This window comes from Penicillium paradoxum (genome assembly GCF_028828445.1).
Source record: "Penicillium paradoxum strain IBT 22861 chromosome Unknown utg000002l_segment0_segment0, whole genome shotgun sequence".
NCBI lineage: Eukaryota > Fungi > Ascomycota > Eurotiomycetes > Eurotiales > Aspergillaceae > Penicillium > Penicillium paradoxum.
The window spans coordinates 2,677,567-2,696,882 of record NW_026643180.1 but is presented as its reverse complement, the minus strand read 5'-3'; the positions used below and the strand labels follow the sequence as shown (position 1 = coordinate 2,696,882).

Genomic DNA, 19,316 nt, shown 5'->3' with positions numbered 1-19,316 from the left:
GTATAGGTGCAAAGGTGAATGTGTGGAAGGAAATCTGGGGACCGCTTTTCGAGGCGGTGTCAGGCAGCAGAACCAAAGTGCGGAGTACCTTAGGCCCCGGTCTACAGTTCCGGCTTGCCACCAGACACCCTGTTCTACATAATCTTCATATTGACGCATTCAATATTCTTTACCATTCAATCATAACTTGCCAACCTCGATTAACGCAAAAGGTGCAACGCTGAGAACTCCCAGTCGGGAGGGGGTGATCGCCGGATGATGACGCGAGCTGCCGTACCGCCCATTCTGCTGGAACTACAGAGCGCTGAATCGGCCTGCTCTCAGATTGTAGCTTTGCGAACACTGAAGAATGAATTAATTGGTCATGATCAACGCAAGGAAGCCTACATTGCCGGGGGAATCATCCCGGCTCTGGCACACGTGCTGAGCTCGAGATGGCCAGGAACGGGAGACTTTGATGAATCAATATTGCATCAAGACCAGTTCACACCAAAAACCGCAGATGATTATGAAGCATGCCTACAGGCAATTCTAATTATCGGAAGCTTAGCACAAGGTATGTCAACGCCAGGTTCACATTCGAAGAAGCTTGCTGAGACATTGACTTTACTGAGCAGGTGGCCCGACATTTCTCACCCCACTATTTGCCAGCGATATACCCCCCAACCCTACTTACAGTTCTCTCGTCCTCCGATTGCCCAGATTCATTTTGTCTGCCCATTTTGCGACTTTTGAACACAATTGCGGATCGGATACCGCTACAGAGCCAGGAACAGTGGCCCCGGGATACACAGCTTGCGGATCTTGTTTTTGCTCCTGCAAATATCACCTCTCTCAAACGTATCATCTCGCAGGAGTACAAGAGCTTGCGTAGCCAGACTGCCATCGAATTTGCAGCTGCCCTGATCGGCAAGCTATGCACGGAGGAAACTCACAAGACTGCATTAGCAGAATCTGGGGTGCTAGACGCTTTGGCGCTCAAAATCGCCTCCTTCGTTGTGGCCAAGGGTTTCGTTCTGCCTGGCGCGGAGGATCATCTTCGAGAACCCGGTGCATTGGAAAATCTGCCACTCCCGGCTCCTGAATCTGCCCAACTAGCACCGATCCTGCGCGCAGTTGCTGTCATTATTGAACAGTCTAAATGGAGAGCCGAGCACTTCTTGTCATCACCTGGTATTGTAACTGTGTTCCCGAAACAAATTCCTGGGTTTGCCCCATCAGACATCAAGAAAGGTCCATGGGGATCCACATATTTATCGGGCTCCGCAGTACCCCGTCATCTTGGCGCCAACCCCATGGAACAGCTTCTGCCTTCGGTGCCTTTGGCACACACAAAATCCTCATCCAACTCTGCCAACTTTCCACCTTTGGGACATGGGGGCTCACAGCGCCGACACAGCCATTCTTACCCCACGCCCTTTTCGCTGCCTGAGACTCCTATTCCAGAAGATGAAGAGAATCCTATTGTTCCATGGCTTCTCTGTATTCTCCGCTCAGAAAGTGGAATGGTACGGTTGGTGTCTGCGCGTCTTGTCACAGTGCTTTTCCGGTTAGGATTGGCGAAGAAACACCGCATCCCAATGTTCAGTTATTTGTTGATCCCTATCTTGATTCGCATGCTTGACAAGGACTTTCGACTGCCAGATGAAGAGGGGGCTAATTACGATGGGCTACTCTCGCCGACCCAGCGCTTAAAGGAAGAGGCGCCTGCCGTGTTAGCAAACTTGGTCATGGACGACCAGGAGTTGCAGAGACATGCAGTAGAAGGCAATGCGCTCAAGCGACTGTCACAACTTCTCAAGGAGACATACAACCCAATCACGGAGCATTCGCGGCCGATGTGGCATGCCGAGGATGCCCCAGCCCGGGATCCCGAGTCCCTGTCACCGGAATGCCGACTCGGGCCTTCCGGTTATTCCCCGACCCTTTGCCATGTAATGCGCTATCGAGAGAATATTCTCAAGGCTTTGGCAGCACTTGTCCCATTCAAGGACGAGTACCGCAAAGCAATTTGCGAGCATGGTGTAGTTCCTTACATCATTGATGCTCTTAAGCCAAGACCTAGTGATGCATTGGCTAATGCTTCAATGCCCAGAAATACTGCGGAGGACGGGAATCCAATTCCAACAATCCTGGCTGCTTGCGGTACAGCCCGAATGCTGACCAGATCTGTGAGCGTGCTGAGAACCAGTCTCATTGATGCTGGGGTGGCCAAACCGCTGTTTGCTCTTCTTAGCCATTCTGACTTGGAGGTGCAAATTGCAGCGACGGCTGCGATCTGTAATTTGGCTTTGGACTTTAGTCCCATGAAAGAGGTTTGTCGATGCCTGTTATTTTGTCCACGAACTTGGTAACTAACATCATTTTCTTAGGCCATCATCTCCTGCAATATCATCCCCATTCTTTGTGAACACGCCCATTCATCAAACATCAAGTTACAGATTGAATCACTATGGGCTCTTAAGCATATGGTTTATGACACCGCAAATGATATCAGAATGAACATCATCGAGACTTTAGGTCCTGACTGGATCATGGGGATCATCTCTCAAAATCCGGTCCAGGCAGTGGCTCGACGGGAAGAGGAAACAGAAACCGAAACAGACCTCAATTCGGGGTTCGCCATGGGACGCTCTAACTCAGCAGGTGAACAGGTAGATATTCTCAATCCCATGAGTGATGCAGTGAAGTGGGACGAAGACCTCAAAATGACCGATACGATGCCCCCATCCAAGATGAGCCTGGATATGTTCCTTCCCGATGCAAGGCGTAGACGCAAGCTCGCCCTACACGGCACTTTGGCCCAAACTACCCAGTCTCGACAAGACGATATTGCCGTCCAAGAGCAGACGTTCGATTTGCTGCGCAACATGATCTGCGGCCGGGATGCGCCTGAGATGATTGAATATCTCTTCCAAAAGCTCGGTCAAAATGACTTCCTCGATACCATCGCAGATACTCTGCGGCCACGCACCATCCAACTTCCTCATCGTCGGGATTCCGGTAGTCAAACCGTCCAGGTCCCCAATGAGATCATCAATGCAGCCGCCGCTCTTATTATTCACTTGGCAGCCGGACACCCCCGCCACCGGCGTATTGTTACATTCCACCGCGACTTATTGCTGTCCTTGAGCAACTATTTCAATCATTCTCACAAAGATATTCGGTCGAACTGTGTCTGGGTGGTTATCAATCTCATCTATGAAGAAGACCAGAGTGACCATGAAGGTTGTCGGGAACGCGCAGCTAGACTTCGTTCTCTTGGTTTTGCAGAACGCTTGGCTAGTCTTGAAGATGACGCGGAGTTGGACACGAAGGAGCGCACAAAGACTGCACTGCATTTGTTGAACAAACTATCCCCTGCTTAGTTAATATTGTTGCCATTCGGGGGAAGTTCTGGGTGGGTGGAGTATTTCGTGGAACAGATGGGCCTTTCTTTTACTGTGACTAACATGTCTCATAATACAAATGAGGATAGGATTTAGTAAGGTTTCAAATGCATATTTGTCCGAAAGCCGTGGGAATTCTCTCTCGAGGGACGACGCACGTTGCAGGGCCTTTAAGATTTACTCATTTCCTCGATCGTTCCAATTCTAGTGCCTCCTGCTCGCCTAGCATTCCCGAGACCAATCTCCTCTTCCCTTCGCTTGTCGAGTATAAGAAAGAGCCTTTAAAGTTCCCCTTGCAAGCTCCACCCATATTGGCAGATATTAAGTCATTCCTAAAGCAAAGCATGCCAGGATACTGAAAGTGAGTGCTGCCATCTCCTTGGCTCTCACGTCTAGATGGGTCCGGGATTATTCCAAGCTAGCTGGATACATCTATGTAGAAAACGTTTGAACCAATCTCGTTTTCTCTTTGAGATCCGTAATATTCACCATTTTGGTGTTTTGATTGGCCCTAGCAATCAGGTCTACCATCCGTAGTTGTGTCATTATGAAGTATCAGGTACATATGGGTTGTATTTCAAAGCCAACCTTCATATGGGGTGTCTTTCTTGATCCTCTTCCCCTTCTTCCACCAGCCATCCGACAACTTCGAGCATTGCTTCCAGAATAGTCTTCAGCTTTTATCTCAGTCTCACCAAGATGGCGAAACAGCAAGAAATCCGCAGCATGGATTGTGATCGTGATAGCAACCACAACCTTGATTTTGATGGCACTTTCCTTGAAAGCCTACCACCTTCCATCACAAGACATACGTACTACAACGAGGAGCAATTGTTTGATACTTTGGAATATGAATTCGCTCGCTTCGAAGCCTCATCAACTGAAGCGAGTTCATCCTTTTCCATGCAAGCAAAAATACCATCGAAGCCCTTTTCAATCCGCCAAACGAAGAAAGTCCTATTTCCAAACTTTGTACCTCATTTGATACCAATGAACAGCTGTTCCTTATCAGGATGCCTTTGACACCACATGGTGCAGCAACCACTGTTGTACACACTATGCTAACCCACTCCCTGATACCAATGGGACTTTCTCTTTCTCTCCAAGGATATCCAGGCGTGACCGTTAGAGGAGGTAGCCGAGGAAAACAACCCGACCATGGCTGGGCCCCAAAAAGAAGAGCGCGTGGTGCATTTAATTCGCCCTCGGTTGTTCTGGAGGTTGCATACTCAGAATCGGACGCGAAATTGAAATCGGATGTCCGATTTTGGCTCAATCCTAACGAGTGCAGGGCCAACCTATGCTTAACACTCCGGATTCACAAGTCGCGCCGGGAAATCCGTATTGAATCCTGGACTACACAGAATAATAGAATCCACCGCTCTCATGTCACTTATATCACAAAAAAAGGGAGACACACCAATGTCAGTGTCACCCATCATCCCTTCACCATCCCATTCGAAAGCCTCTTCTGTCACCGACCATCTCGTCCCGGTGAGAAGGATATTGAGTTCTCACAAATACAACTTGAGGAAATCGCAGACTCGATTTGGCAAGCCCAGGGCTGGTAGATGACAAAAAATATAACAAGTTTGGCTAGCTCTTGAGGAGAAAAAGATCCCACATCCGGGATTACTAGGTAACCTCCCGTATCATCCCATCCTTTCATTGTTTCTTGCAGTAACAGGCTGCAGACGATAGTGCGCCAGATACACATGCAGGGTTGGATCAGGCTCGGCAAGAACTTCTGAATCATCCCAAAGGCACTGCACCCGTGGGTGTTTGACGAGTTTAAGCATGGTGGACTGGGAATACCTGGGAAGGGAGATGGTCAACATGAAGCAATCTGGAACCGCTGGAGAATCTAGCTGATTGCTATAGAGAGCAGAAAAAGTATCAAGGAGACCACCAGTGATTTGAGCATTATCTTCTCATCTATAAGAGATCTGCGGACAACACGGCTCAAACCGAGCTGGCTAAGGCAACAAGGGGTAGTCGCGGGGTTCCCCAAAGCACCAGTAAAACCATAGATTACCAGAGAAAGACAGCAATTCTATGCTATTTGTGTCTCTTTCATACAATCAAATCGTTTATGATTTCTCGTTCAGCGCGTAGGTACTAGGTACACTTCGGGATACGGGACAATGCATTTCCGATAGGTTGGCACGTGACCCAGCATCCCCAGCTTAGCACGTGATCGCGATATCGATTCAATCACTTGTTGCGCATCTTCTGCTTGCAACTTCCAAGAACGTTGCTCAATAATCTCATCTACCTAGCAGTGTCGAAAAGCTATCATGGCACGAAAACTGAGGGATGAATCTCCCCGTGGGGGCTCAATGCTGGAATCCCACTTGGCACCTCCAGCCATCCATCCGTCTTTTATACAGGTGGCCAACCCATATATCTTCGAACAAACAGTTGAAAATTGTATCGAAGCGATGGGTGTCAATCCTATTCGTGAGACTTCACTTCGCCTGCAGGGCGTCGCATGGATCGACGGCGTGCGGAGAGCACTCAATCTGTAAGTTGACTCCAAGCCAAGCAAAAGGCATCATTGGACTGACTGAACACTTAGGCCCATTCGAACTTTTGATACGGCGGTAGGATACTACCACCGCTTTCGGTTGGTACACCCAGATAACGAGTATAACTTCACAGTGAGTTTCCCTCAGAGTCTCCCCAAGTACATTTATCTAACCAAGCAAATAGGATGCTGCTGCAGCTGCTCTATTTACAGCATGCAAGATCGAAGATACGCTCAAAAAGTCACGAGACATCGTTTGCGCAGCCTACAACTTAAAATTAGCACCCTCAGAGCACTTGTCGGCTGATGATCCTGTAAGTCATGATGCCCGATCTGACCAGACAGGGGATTAACGCTTGTCATAAGATGTTTGAAGCCAGTGCGCGTGGCATCATCGGCCTTGAACGACTCATGTTAGAAGCATCCGGCTTTGATTTTCGAACACGACATCCCCAGAAGACTCTCATGAAGTTGGGTCGGCACTATGGACTTCCCCAGAATTCGGAGGTCTCCAATCTTGCCTACCGTATTTCGTCAGATCTCTATCGTACATTCTCACCTATCAAGCAAAATTCATCGACGATGGCTTTTAGCTGCCTTGAGCTTGCAGGTCGACTCTTGGATCAGCGTATTGAACAAGTGGAGTCCGGAGTGGATTATGCACAATGGAACACAGGCCGTGCAGAGATTATGGGTATGTTCCGCTCTACACTTGCCTTGAAGATCCCACTTGCTGATAATGCTCTAGAAACTCTCTTCGATATTCTAGAGCTTTATACCCATCATCGGTCACAAACCACCGTGGGCTCCGAGTTCCCAGCAGATCGGTTCCTAACAGTCCGCATCCCACTCAATCAAGAAGCCAGCGAACAACATATTCCACGATATAGTCCGTGGATTGAGCAGCCGCAAAAACAAGCGAACGGCACCGATGGCACACACCAGGAGGCCCCGCGACTAGCTCATCCTTTAACACCAGTTGCGGCGAATGGGGACCGCCAGGGAACAGGTGAGCGAGGTCGTGATGCGGCTGTGCGATTCATGCTCGATCCTGCATGTGCAGACGAGGAGAGACGACAGGTAGCAACATATTTCAATGTGGAAATGGAAGAATATGAAGTCGAGGGGGTAAGAAAATGGTCTTTGAATGTGCGTTTCCCGGCACCTGGCGTGCCAAATGCAGCGAATCGAAGCCCCACGAATATCTTGCTTGTTTTTCTGAATCAACATCATGGAATGCCAGAAGGAGCTTGGTATGCAATGAGTTGGGACGATACCTGAAACTTCTATATATTCTATGCATTATTGGATTTCACTGAAGACACCCCGGCAATAGTGACTCGGTATCCTCCGATCACCTAGCTTGGCGTTGGGATATGGCATTTTCGCTACTCCCAGATGGAGATCTTATCCGCTCTACTCCAAACAGACGGGCGAAACCTTCGAACTTTTGTTCAACAATTTCGGACCTGATCTGTGTCGGAGATCCCAGAAAAATGGTCAGGATCTGGAACAACATGCCCATCTGTCTCCATATGCTACACGAATTCCTGATACCCCAACCATCTATGACCCGCGACGAAATATCAATGGCCACTTATGTATGTAGTGCAATGACAATAAATACCTATTACTGATAATTTACGTCTTTCTGTGCTCGACATAGGGTATCAGAAGCATTACAAAGAGAGTTTTATTATATTATTACAACGAACTTAAGGGTTCTTATCAGCCTTGAAAATAGAGCTATATAGCATCTGGCCAGACTAACACGAACCATAAAACACCCTTTATACAATACCTAGACAGAGGAAATGACGACATAAATGAGCAAGATGTCAGAATATCCGCGGTTAAAAGCAAAAGAAAAAGGATTTATATTATACAAGAGACGACTATGCCATCGGTATCATATGATCAGCTTCAACATGTGAATTGACAGCTATGTACAAATCTACACTCTGTCCCCTCCACGCATCCAAAAATAGCGAAGGTAGAGACGAGAGTGCTGGGGCAAAACACAGACATGCCCCCGACATCTCCGTTTTTCTACCGCTCCTGTAGAGAGATGATTCCATTCCACACACCAAAAAATATAGCAGAGCTCCAGGTCAAGATCGACCGAGCGGCACACGAGTCATCAAAGTTGGGTTCGGTCCAGGGCCCGGCATAATCAGAAAGAGAAAAGAAGAGAAGAGAAATAGTACTAAACAAAGGTACAAGAACACAAACTAGGACACGAAGAGAAAGAGAAAAAGTCGTCCCCGTGCCTCCGGCGTGGAAGACTTTCGGTCTTGACAGTAATTAGGGTCCTTGCCATAGATCATTTTATTGAGGGTTGATGCCGTGTTGAAAGGCGAGTAAGGCGGGCGGGGCGCATATATGTACATGACATGCATGCGATATCGAGGCTTGCATGCATATTCGGTGAACCCAAATCAAGTCCCGAATGAAGCAAGAAGAAAGAGGAGTGAGGAGAGTCGACACGACAGAAACAATCAAAGGAGGAAATGCAAGGGGAAGCACGGGGTTGAAGGGTCGTCCTCGGATAGGGAAGTTGAAAGTAAAAGAACAGTGTCATAAAGTTGGGTGGTTTTTTTTCGGTCTGAATGCCGGACAGCCTTTTCAAGCTCATCGACGCTTAAGCTCGGTGACAAGGCACTCCAAAATCTAGGGGAAGTTAGCCACACGATCAATCAGTTGTAGCCGGTGCGAAAACATACCGATTCCGAGACGGCACCTTGATTGTACAAATATTTGCCCAAGCCACGGACGACCTCAAGCTGCTCGTCAACCGTGAGGCCGTTGATGGCTGTCTCGATAATGTCACCAACACTGGCCTTGTAGATAGCAATGAAGCTGTGGAAGTACATGTAAGAGAAAAAGCCCATGATGAACTGGCAGTCCATGCGGTCAGTGATACCGCCGTGGCCCGGAATGGACTCGCCGAAGTCCTTAATCTTGAAGGTACGCTTCAGGCCGGATGCAAAGAATCCACCGAACGGAGCGATCAGCGAAGCAAATGTGGCGAAAGCCAGGATGTGGAACTGAATGGGCTCCACCCAGAAGGTCTTGTCCAAGCCAAAGAAATCAAGAGAGTAGGGTTGCGCCGTAAAGACAGGGTTAGGAACACACTCCAGACCGGTCAGAACGTTTGAGCCCAGGTCATTGACAGGGCAAATGAAGTACTTATAGCGGATGAGCAGGTTAGTCATGAAGTAACCAAAGCCAACGGTGCAAATCCACGCGCCCACGAAACCCTCGACGGTTTTCTTGGGGGAAAGCTGAATGAGCTGGGTTCGCCCAAAGCTGATACCGCACACGTAGGCAAAGATATCGTTGGTGATGACTAGTGCAGCAGGGAGGAAGAACCAGATCATGCCCTCGAAAATGTTGTTCATCACAAAATGGGCTTGGACAATAATCAGATACAAAGCCATATGAGTCCAAGCAAATTGAGTGAATTGGAATCGATAGTGTCCCTTCTGTAGAGATCCGACAAAGAACACGAATCCTATCCAGCGATGTTAGCAGAGAAAAAAAAGGGGGGGGGGGGGAGGGGGGGGGAAGGTCGAGACACTTACCCATGACGTAAAGCGTGAAGCTGATGAAGCGGTGGTGGTTCGCTAACGGAAGCAGCACCTTATCAACAAGCAAAATGTGCTTGAAGTAGTAAATCACACTCTCTCCGTACAGAAAGTACATGGTTGTCGCCAAGAAATACCAATTTAACGATTTTGTGAACCGCAAGTTCTTCTCCTTATTGGGGATATTGGCGATAGCGATGACTTCCTTGAATGAGATGATCTGAATCCCAGTAATGAGAGCAATGATATAGATGTGACCAGAGAACAAAGCAACGAAGAAACCGGCAATCATCACAAAAGTCCATATCGTTCGAGTGATGAAAGTCTGCTTCTTCTTCTCATATTCAGACTGAGGAGCCTTCTAGACATAAACATTGTGTCAGACATGTACTTTAAGGCCATATATCGAGCGCCACTCAAAACTGACCTCTTCAGCAACAGTGGGTGATTTGGCCCCATTGCCATTTTTGCTGGGGCTAGTGGGCTCTGAGGGTGCATCGCTGATGTCGGAGGATACACTGAGGCGTCGCTCATCATTTGACCGGTGTTGGAACCGGACATTGCGGCGGGATTTCGACATGGTGCGAAAAGGGGGGCCAGAAACTGAATCTGGAAAGGAGAGTGGAGAGTGCAGAGAGCGAGAGAGGACCGTCGGATTAGAAGTTGATGAGCTCATGTGAAGTGCTCCGAAAGCGGTCAGTTCCAGCTTGCCCCGTGTTTACTTGATTTCTTTCTTTCTATTTTTTTTAAGCCCCGAGTAGTCCTTGGATAATAAGATTCCATACCCGTTGTCTTTTTTTTTCTTTTCAATCTTTCTCGAGAAAAATCAGTACTGTGTATTTGGACACTATTAGGTGCATAGAAATTGAAATTGAACGCGCAGGGGGTTTGGCGTCGGCCTTGAACTGCCGTGCCTCTCTCCAAACCACGGAACCACGCGAGATCAAGAACCTTCCTCGAAACACATAATTGAACACCTCCCAGTACTCCATTCATGGCGGGGGCATGGAAGACGACGACGACGAATACGGCTCCGATGAGTTCGACTCCCTGCCAGCGAGGACGTTGTATGAGCTGGAACAGAAAGCCTTTCAGGCAACCCAGGCACCAGCCTCACAGTACCACGCACAACCGATAAACAGCAACCCTGTACTGCGCTCCCAACCCAGGCAATTACTCGGCAATGTTGGATCCTTGAGACCGCCGCCTCGGTTACACACCGGATTGACGAATGACTATAATACACTGGAGGTGGGGGAATTGGAGGCCGAGGTGTACGATAATGCCGATGGGCAGCATATAATTCCGCATGGTCACCATGTGCTCGCCGCAGATCCTAGTTGGGCTACCGATGGGCAGCTAGACGATGCAATGGATGTCGACGAGCACTATGGGCAAGCGGACACTGCTGTGGAGATTAATGCACGTCTAGTACAGGTTAGTTGGTTGGAAATTTCCTCTGGATTAATTCTAATAGCCCATCTAGTTGGAGGAAGAAAGAAACCAAATGATACAGGAGTTGGCTGAAGCCAGGATGCAAGTGGAAACGAAAGCCGGGGAAATCTCCATCATTCGCAAGAAACAGGCCATGATGGCACAAGACTATGACCAACAACTGGCGACTCTACGTGAAACGATGGCCGATGAAATCGAAAAACACCAACAAGAGGTTGAACGAGCCATGTCCGAAGGCAAGGCCCTGGCGATGGAAAATGTGTTTCTTCAACAAGATCTCGTGGATGAATCTTACCAGTCTCGGCACTATAAATCAAAGTATCGCGAAAGGGAACCCCCGGTCACTCCTAGAAAGTCCCGCGTGCTTCCCTTTCGCGATGGATTTGACGACGATGAGATCGTTATGGTATCGCCCAGCAAGTCAGCCGCGCGTTCCAAGCGAGCCACGCCAACAGTTCCTGGAAAGCGCAAACGAGAATCGAGCCAAGATGGCTCTGTGCCATTAGAACTAAATCCTGCTGGTGCAGAGCTCGTTGAGACCGATGCTCCGGCCAAAATCGCTGAGGTGGAGCGCAAAGCTGCAGAGTCCAGTCGAAACCAGCGGTTCATGATGCGGCTGTTGAGCCATCGTACGCATCTCGACCAAGACTCCGATTTCGAGGCAATGGCCAAGCTTGCATTTCCTTCAGATCCTCATCGACATATGTCCAGCATTATCATGGATGATATGGCTCGTGTTGGCACAGGTAGTTACATACTAGAATATACGCAAACGATCGCCTCACTATGGCAGCGCGCCATCAACGAGAAGTTCTACGAACCGATCCCCCGATTTGAAGCTATCATTCGATGCAGCCTGATGTCGGATGACGTCCGACCCTCGGAGCTGATCGCACCCTTGGTTGCACTCCTACAGGACACAGTCGAAGTGAATGCGGTTCCTCGCTTCAAATATGCCCCAGCATCACGAGATAAACGGGTGACTCGACAGACACCACAATCAGATCTGCAGCCGTTAATTGACTCGACTGGGGCCATGAGTCTACTTTATCAAATCGCCTGTGGAGTGTTGCACATCAAGAGTGCGATGGAAACATTCTGGCAAAACATTCGGATCTCTTTCATACTCGTGATGCTCCACCCGTCACACCCACTAGGTGACATTGTGCTCTTGATGAATCTTCTGTCAACGAGTATCCGGTCAAACTCCTTTGGGCCAATTAGATCATCCGACCAAGATCAACTGGACGTTCAAAAATGGATTGTGGATCGTCTCACACACATGTTGAGCGAGCCTGCAATACCCGATGAAGGCGTAGAGCCATATACTGCATATGACATTTGCGCTATGCGACTCGAAGTCCTGCTACTGCTGGAGTCGTTAGCGTTCAACCCTATTCCCCCAACTCAGAAACATGCAAGTACAATTCTTGCGTTGCATCCAAATGCACTTGCTCGCTTATTCAGATCAATGCACGACGAGCTGGATGCACTGTACTCCTCCCCACCCGAGTCAGAACTCCGTGTTGCACTTGTCAATGGACTCATGCGGCTTATTTTCGGGGTTATGCGGCAACATGGACATTTGATTAACATGCAGGAGAAATTGGAGTGTGTCCCCGGTAGCAAACAGAAGCATCTAGTTGTGTTGACTCGACTGGCATTTTGCGATGGAACCGTGCTGGAGGCGGGTATTGATGATGAGACTGTCGATATGGCACACGAGCTACTTGAGGAATGGACCAATCCTCAAGAAGCAGAGTCATTAGCAGAGGCGTTTCCAAGTTCTAGGCGAGAGTAATGGGTGGGGATATAACCTTATCAATGTTGTATGACTAAAGATTCTGTATGCATTTAAAACGGCGTGGTAGGTGGTCCTTGGAGTTTATCCACTTGTTTGTTTATACTAAATATCAAAACATTTAATTTCATGACCCAATAATGTGAATTTGAGAAACAAACACTGCACATACATAGCACGATTGGGACAGGTGTGCTCTGTAGGCGTCGCTGGACTGCTAGCCCCAGATATATCCATGGGTGGTTGGGAGAGGGTTGAAAAGCCATATCACGAAGACAGAAAAGAGATGGAATACGATTCTGCAAGACCAAGCTTTATATGTATGTCTGCGGGCTTCAAACAAACTAGTCCGTACATGTCCGGAATATTGAGATCACAATCATCAATGGAATTACATCGTCAACACGAGTGAAGGGTAAACAACAAGTGTAGAGATCAAATTATGTGATGGGTGCTGACAAGACACAAGCTTGAGGTATTACCGGCATCATGGCACTAAAGATACATACGCCGAAATGATTCCCTTCTCCAAGCCCGAGCCACTGGCCCAGGGATTGATGAAAAGAAATTCCACAAGAGTGGGGGGTGCCAAAGAATACGCCTGTCAATGACCCGAAAGCCATTGAACAGCTTGTTCCGCCGCGATGTGCAATGCAGGGACCAGACTGTGGTGAACCGCCTTCATGATCGCAGTCACCCAAACAAGGTAAGTATGAAGAAGAAAAAAAAGAAGAGGAAGAAGTGGGGGAGGAAGGGATATTTATATAAATGATCAATGGCGGTGAAGGCAGGTACTGCCACTAGGTCAATTTGGCATACAGACCAAACAAGTCAAATAAAGCAAACCAAGCACATGATCAGACATCCTTAGGATTCAGGCACCTGATTACACATCACGTGCCCTGAAGTTTTGAGACTCGGCCAATTTAGACTGGGTACCATATTATTCGCTACAGCATTGTGTCTACATAGTCGCCACGATGAGAAACAGGGCTAGCAACACGTTGTCTAAAGGCGTATGTCCCCATCACTGTACTTGATTCACCCAATTTCACCGAACTAACAGAACACCCTGCTAGAAAATCCGTCAATCATGGAGCAAATACAATCTCTATAACCTCCAACGATTCCGCAGCCCACCTACCGCCAATCGCACTTTCTTCCAGCAGAAATGGTCTGCAAAGGCTGCCTCTCGTGCTTATCACGGCGAGCAGGTCCGTGAGGGACAATGGAAACGCATGTTCAACCATCGCATCCGTAGTGTCATCCCTATGAATGCCTCCGATTTGGCTGCCGATGACGGATCCCTGGTTTCAGCCGGCCGAGGCTCTGGACTCGATCAGGATGGAAAGCCCACGCATCAGACCCGTCCTACACCTTACACCCACATGGCCTTTGCGCCCTTGGAACGCCGTTTGGATGTGGCCATCTTCCGGGCTCTATTTGCTAGCAGTGCGAGACAGGCAAGACAGTTTGTCATCCACGGAGCAGTCACTGTGAACGGACAAAAGGTATGACATGATTATAATAACAACTAGGTTCTTACTGATTGTCACTAGATGAGACACCCCAGCTACCTCCTTAACCCTGGTGACCTCTTCCAGGTTGAGCCGGATCGTGTCATGTTCGCTACCGGTACCCCGAAGAATAAGCTTGAGCGACGTGAAGGCCGATTAGCCCAAAGAAAGGAGCCAGAGCAAGCCGAGGACACCGAAGCCGCCGAAGCCGCCGAAGCCGCCCCAGAAGTCGAAGCAAAGCCGAAAGAGACTGTGAAGGAAGATAAGAAGGAGACCCTCAAAGCACTTATGGCGCAGGCTAAGTCTGTCATGTCGAATGACAAGGACAGTCTTCCGGCCAAGCGCAAGCAGGAGCTCCGTGGCTTCCAAAAGGCCGTCCGCCGTGTGCTATCTCGCTCTGAGTCTAGCACCGTCCTCACAGACAGCCTGGAGGCACAATTCTCCCAGCTGACGCTACTCCTCAACGCCAAGCGTGCCGAGCAGAAGCCGGAAAAGAAGGAGCAGAAGGATGGAAAGGATGCGACGCGCCGTCCAGATGACGCCTCCGCATCCAACACAGGAGAGAAAGATGTGGCAGCTAGCGATAAGCTCTCTGAAGCCTTCGCACAAGCAACACAAGGCAACGAGGTCGACGCGTCGGAGCTTAGCGATGAAGAGTTTGACACGCTCAAGCGTGCTCTCACACAAATGCGCGACAACCCCATCGACAACACTAAGTCCTATGCCACCCCCTGGCGCCCACGCGATTACATGTCCGCCTTTGCCTTCATCCCGCGCTACCTTGAGGTCAACCAGAACATTTGTGCAGCCGTCTACCTCCGCCACCCTGTGGCCCGCCCTGGCTCCGCCGAGGTTCCCACTCCCTTCGGCGAGTCTATTGCTACCCCGGCCTATGGCTGGTACCTGAGGAGACGGTGGTAGAGGATGCGACTGACGCTATATCTTTCTGCCTACTCTGCCCCTTCCTCATTTGTCTTTCCTATCCTACTATTTCCCCCCTAACTTCCCATCTGTGTATTAGTGGGCGCTTAGATTTCCCTCCTCCCTTCCTGCATATTTCTGGATCATGTTGACCATGGTGTTGGTTCCTGTTTTGCTTGTCTTCGGGGCTTTTTTTTGAGTCAGCTCCATCCCCTGTACCACCATAGCCATGATGTGTTGTAAATGGATATATTATTGATGCTATTCTCTTTCTGCTGTAGTTTTATATGATCATTATTCATCCTACTGCAAGATGGCAAGTGACCAACCAAAGAAAGCCCAGGGGCGGTCTCAGATATACTGCTTTGAGGTGGTGCCTATAAAGATGTTGGTGAGAGAGGCCAGTGAAGTGGCTTATACTCCATCGGCCCTGGAATATATGGTGGGCGCACGGACCGCCCGTAGAAAACCCTCTGGGAAATCCATCGCAGCTTTATCTTTATCCCCGCAGATCGACAAGGACATTGTGGATTAGTCTGCTGGATTACTGAACCCATTGATGGCCATTTCAACTTACGGAGGTTATTCCCTGGGTCCATAGACCACCCAACTTGCAATCGCTGTTGGTTTCTCCATCCCGACGGCTACAACTACCGCGCAAGCAATCGTCCTCATGCCGCGCATTCAAACTCACGACTACAGCCACCCTTCATATCACCCTGCTTCAAATTCCACAGCAATACCATCATCTCTGCGCTCAGGTTTCAGCTCAGCTTCCCGATCCGTGTCCGTGGTAGTAAGGAATCGACCTGCGGCAACCGATAACGTATCAGCGAGCAGCGTGGAGACACCGGGGGGAGCAGACATACGCGGAAACGATCCACAAGAATCAGGAGATATCATAGGCAGCGACCTTTATTATGCGCCGATGCCAATGGGCGTAGCTCAACCCAGCGAAAGAAATGATACGTCGGCGCTGATGTCGGGATCAACTAACAGAGGCACTAAGCGCGGCCACAGCGGGGATGATGAACTTGATGGCGACAATTCACGACAACACAGGCGCCTTACGACCAAGGAAGAAGTAGCGCTCTTTGATATTTGCAACCAAAACGCAGACACATTTGGTAGTCGCAGTAATCTGTGCAAGTGGTGGATATCCATCGCCGCTGAGTTCAAACGCACCCATGACGGCCGCTCATACTCATGGCACTCGGTGCGGCGCAAAGTCGAAATGGTCACGAGACAGCGCATCAAGTTTCTGGAAGATCAACGACAGCGGGGTTCAAACGCACCCGGCTCTACCGCCGAGGAACTGATGAACCCTCAATGGCTTGCCGCTGTCGATGCCTGGATCCCAACATGGCAGCGGTGGGAAGAGGCGGAGAACCGACGAATTGCAAAACGAGATGAACTTAAGAAACGCAGACAGCCACAGCCTTGGCGCCAGAACCCAAAGAACGGCGACCAGGATCCATGGCGGAACCTGCCTAGGTCGTCTGTCACCAGTCCGACGGATGCCGGGACAGCAATGATGGGCGTTCTCCACCAACCTGGCGCGAGCTCCGTCGTTGATGCCACTGTCACAGCTAGCCCGACACCCTCGCCCTCGGTCACCGGCCCTGGAACACATGTGCATTTCCTTGAACCACCATCCACCCCCATCTCTACCCCCACATCGATGAAACTACCGCCGGGTTTTGAAAATATGTTCTCCATTCCACAAGTTCCCCCACAAGCCACACCTGTTACCACCGTATCCGCACCACCAGTCTCCCAATCCGACGGCCGTATGGTTTCGGCCGTTCTCGAAACCCTGGGCAAGCTCAACAAACACCTCGATGCCGCATCTGGGGGTGATGCTGATACCAGTACCACCTCGCCTGTGATTTCGGCTTTAGTTCAGGCGGCTTCGGAATCATCCACTCTGGCTTCTCCCGGGCAATCAAAACATCCGTCGCAGCCACCGTCACCTCAGAGTCCTACTGCCGCTCAAATCGAGCAAATGAAGGAAGAGCTTCGCAACGAGATGCAAGCCCAATTCCGCCGTGAATTGGAACGGGAACGTACCGCAATGGAAGAGAAGCTGGATGCTTTACAGCGGACCCAGGACCTGATTCTGGAAATGTTGAGACAGGAACCTGCTTGATGGAGATATCTGATTTTGATTATGATGCTTTTTTACTCTAGACATGGCTCGGTGTTCTTTTGCTATCTTTCTTGCCTGTATATTTCACTTTTTCCCCCGATATGATACCCACTATCGATTGCCAAGGATGGCGTGCCAACGTACAATCAAGAGGATCGATATTGCTACCTAAAAAAAGAAGAAGAAAATTAAAAAAAAGAACTAGCTGCTTTCTTGATACTCAAAACATTGCAAAAATGGTTTTTATTATTTTGATGCAATGAACTTGGACAGGATCCAGACGATGGCAATTGCTCTCTACTCTAGAACAGGAAACAAGTAAACAAACATAAGAGGAAATAGTCATCGGGCTAAATTACAGATAAATACTAGGATGACCCAAGAACGTATTCCTGGACCTTTCACACAACGATTAAGGCGCTTCTAAGGGCTTTCACAAGAGGACCTATAGCGAGACATGATCTAGTAGTAGAAAGTCTCATCAACGGTACGGCCACGCATCCACTTGGGCTCGGAGCCACGGACGTAGATGTCCTCGAAGAGAATGCGAGCAGTGTTATCGGGGACGGGCATCTGCTCAGCCTCGGCAACCTCAGCATCGACGTTGGCACGGGCAGTCTTGTCGAGACCCTTGAGCTCCTCCTCGGAGGTAACGCCCCACTCGAGCATCTTCTGCTTGAGACCAGCAATGGGGTCGTTGGTGCTGCGCATGCGCTGGATCTCCTCACGGCTACGGTAGGTGGTACCGGGATCGGACATGGAGTGACCACCGTAGCGGTAGGTGACGTACTCAAGGACAAGGGGTCCGTTGCCGGAGATGGCGTAGTTCTTGCTGTACTGAACGGCGGCCTTGGTGGCGAGGACGTCCATGCCGTTGACCTTCAGACCGGGAATGTACTGGCCACGCTTGTAGTACTCGGTCAGAGCGGAGGAGCGGGAGGCGGAGGTACCCATGCCGTACTTGTTGTCTAGAGAAAAAAGATTAGCACTCTTGCGCTGGAAATGAGTCGCAAAGGAAGAAGAGAGACGTGGCACATACTCTCACAACCGAAGAGAACGGGAAGATTCCATAGCTTGGCCATGTTGAAGGCCTCGAAGACCTGGCCCTGGTTGGAAGCACCGTCACCGTAGAGAACGATGGAGGTGTTGGGCTGCTCGTTGTACTGCTGGGCGAAAGCCAGACCGGCGCCGACAGGCACCTGGGCACCGACGATACCGTTGCCACCGTAGAAGTTTTCGGCGAACATGTGCATAGAACCACCCTTGCCGTACGCGATACCCTCGCGGCGGCCGAGAAGCTCACCAATGATGGACTTGACGGTACCACCGCGCATCATAGCAAAACCGTGGCAACGGTAAGCAGTGATAATCTTGTCCATGCGAGTAATAGCGTGCTCAATACCGACGGCAACGGCCTCCTGTCCGGTCGACAGATGGCAGAAACCCCGGATCTTCTTCTCCTTGTACAAACGATCGGCGGCCATCTCCATACGTCTGTAAGATAGCAAGCATACAATCAGCTCATATTCAGGATATTAAATTTCAAGATGATTTATTATCATACCTCATGGCGACCATGTCGTAGTACATCTGCTTGAGCTCCTTCTTAGAGGTCTCGAGGGTGTACGGAGGTGGGTCGAGCTCATAGGTCTCGAAGCTCTCATCGGAGAGACGGACAGTAAAGAGCTTGTCATCTTCCTATTAGAGTGCAAGTAAAATCATCAGCATTGATACTCCGGAAGCTCTCCAGCGCGAACTTTTAGTTTTCCGGGCAGGGTTCAACAAACCTGGGGGATTGGGCTCTCGACGTTGGCGGAAGCGGCATCGGTAGTGACAGTACGACGGGCAAGAGGAGTGAAGGCCTGTCGCCGCAAAGGCGCAGACTGACGAACTGCAGCACGGAAGAGCATTTTGTGAAAGAATTGAAGATGGAACGATGAAGGAGCCCAGGTGCTATGCACCTTTTTCCC

General features: G+C 49.6%; 7 protein-coding genes across 7 annotated transcripts; 5 read left to right on the top strand and 2 right to left on the bottom strand.

Annotated features, from left to right (window-relative positions):
• Nucleotides 1–258: 258 nt before the first annotated feature.
• N7457_000991 (armadillo repeat protein) lies at nt 259–3,368 on the top strand (the record flags this gene model as incomplete). The annotated part of the gene is made up of 3 exons (XM_057172037.1): nt 259–556; nt 598–2,315; nt 2,373–3,368. The coding sequence occupies 3 exons, from the start codon at nt 259–261 to the stop codon at nt 3,366–3,368; spliced, it is 3,012 nt and encodes a 1,003-aa protein (XP_057035940.1).
• Nucleotides 3,369–4,088: 720 nt separating this feature from the next.
• Nucleotides 4,089–7,197, top strand: N7457_000990 (putative cyclin; the record flags this gene model as incomplete). The annotated part of the gene is made up of 9 exons (XM_057172036.1): nt 4,089–4,361; nt 4,388–4,956; nt 5,111–5,219; nt 5,332–5,380; nt 5,682–5,913; nt 5,968–6,049; nt 6,102–6,230; nt 6,283–6,610; nt 6,665–7,197. The coding sequence occupies 9 exons, from the start codon at nt 4,089–4,091 to the stop codon at nt 7,195–7,197; spliced, it is 2,304 nt and encodes a 767-aa protein (XP_057035939.1).
• A 1,350-nt stretch (nt 7,198–8,547) lies between these two features.
• On the bottom strand, nt 8,548–10,083 carry cds1 (phosphatidate cytidylyltransferase; the record flags this gene model as incomplete). The annotated part of the gene is made up of 4 exons (XM_057172035.1): nt 8,548–8,586; nt 8,640–9,430; nt 9,501–9,864; nt 9,931–10,083. The coding sequence occupies 4 exons, from the start codon at nt 10,081–10,083 to the stop codon at nt 8,548–8,550; spliced, it is 1,347 nt and encodes a 448-aa protein (XP_057035938.1).
• A 425-nt stretch (nt 10,084–10,508) lies between these two features.
• On the top strand, nt 10,509–12,759 carry N7457_000988 (uncharacterized protein; the record flags this gene model as incomplete). Its single annotated transcript, XM_057172034.1, has 2 exons — nt 10,509–10,940; nt 10,990–12,759. The coding sequence occupies 2 exons, from the start codon at nt 10,509–10,511 to the stop codon at nt 12,757–12,759; spliced, it is 2,202 nt and encodes a 733-aa protein (XP_057035937.1).
• Nucleotides 12,760–13,739: 980 nt separating this feature from the next.
• On the top strand, nt 13,740–15,197 carry N7457_000987 (mitochondrial 37S ribosomal protein uS4m; the record flags this gene model as incomplete). The annotated part of the gene is made up of 3 exons (XM_057172033.1): nt 13,740–13,775; nt 13,839–14,270; nt 14,319–15,197. 3 exons carry the CDS (start codon nt 13,740–13,742, stop codon nt 15,195–15,197), a joined length of 1,347 nt encoding a protein of 448 aa, XP_057035936.1.
• Nucleotides 15,198–15,870: 673 nt separating this feature from the next.
• Nucleotides 15,871–17,346, top strand: N7457_000986 (uncharacterized protein; the record flags this gene model as incomplete). The annotated part of the gene is made up of 1 exon (XM_057172032.1): nt 15,871–17,346. One exon carries the CDS (start codon nt 15,871–15,873, stop codon nt 17,344–17,346), a length of 1,476 nt encoding a protein of 491 aa, XP_057035935.1.
• Nucleotides 17,347–17,808: 462 nt separating this feature from the next.
• N7457_000985 (pyruvate dehydrogenase (acetyl-transferring) subunit E1 alpha) lies at nt 17,809–19,256 on the bottom strand (the record flags this gene model as incomplete). The annotated part of the gene is made up of 4 exons (XM_057172031.1): nt 17,809–18,314; nt 18,386–18,840; nt 18,911–19,044; nt 19,134–19,256. 4 exons carry the CDS (start codon nt 19,254–19,256, stop codon nt 17,809–17,811), a joined length of 1,218 nt encoding a protein of 405 aa, XP_057035934.1.
• Nucleotides 19,257–19,316: the final 60 nt, after the last annotated feature.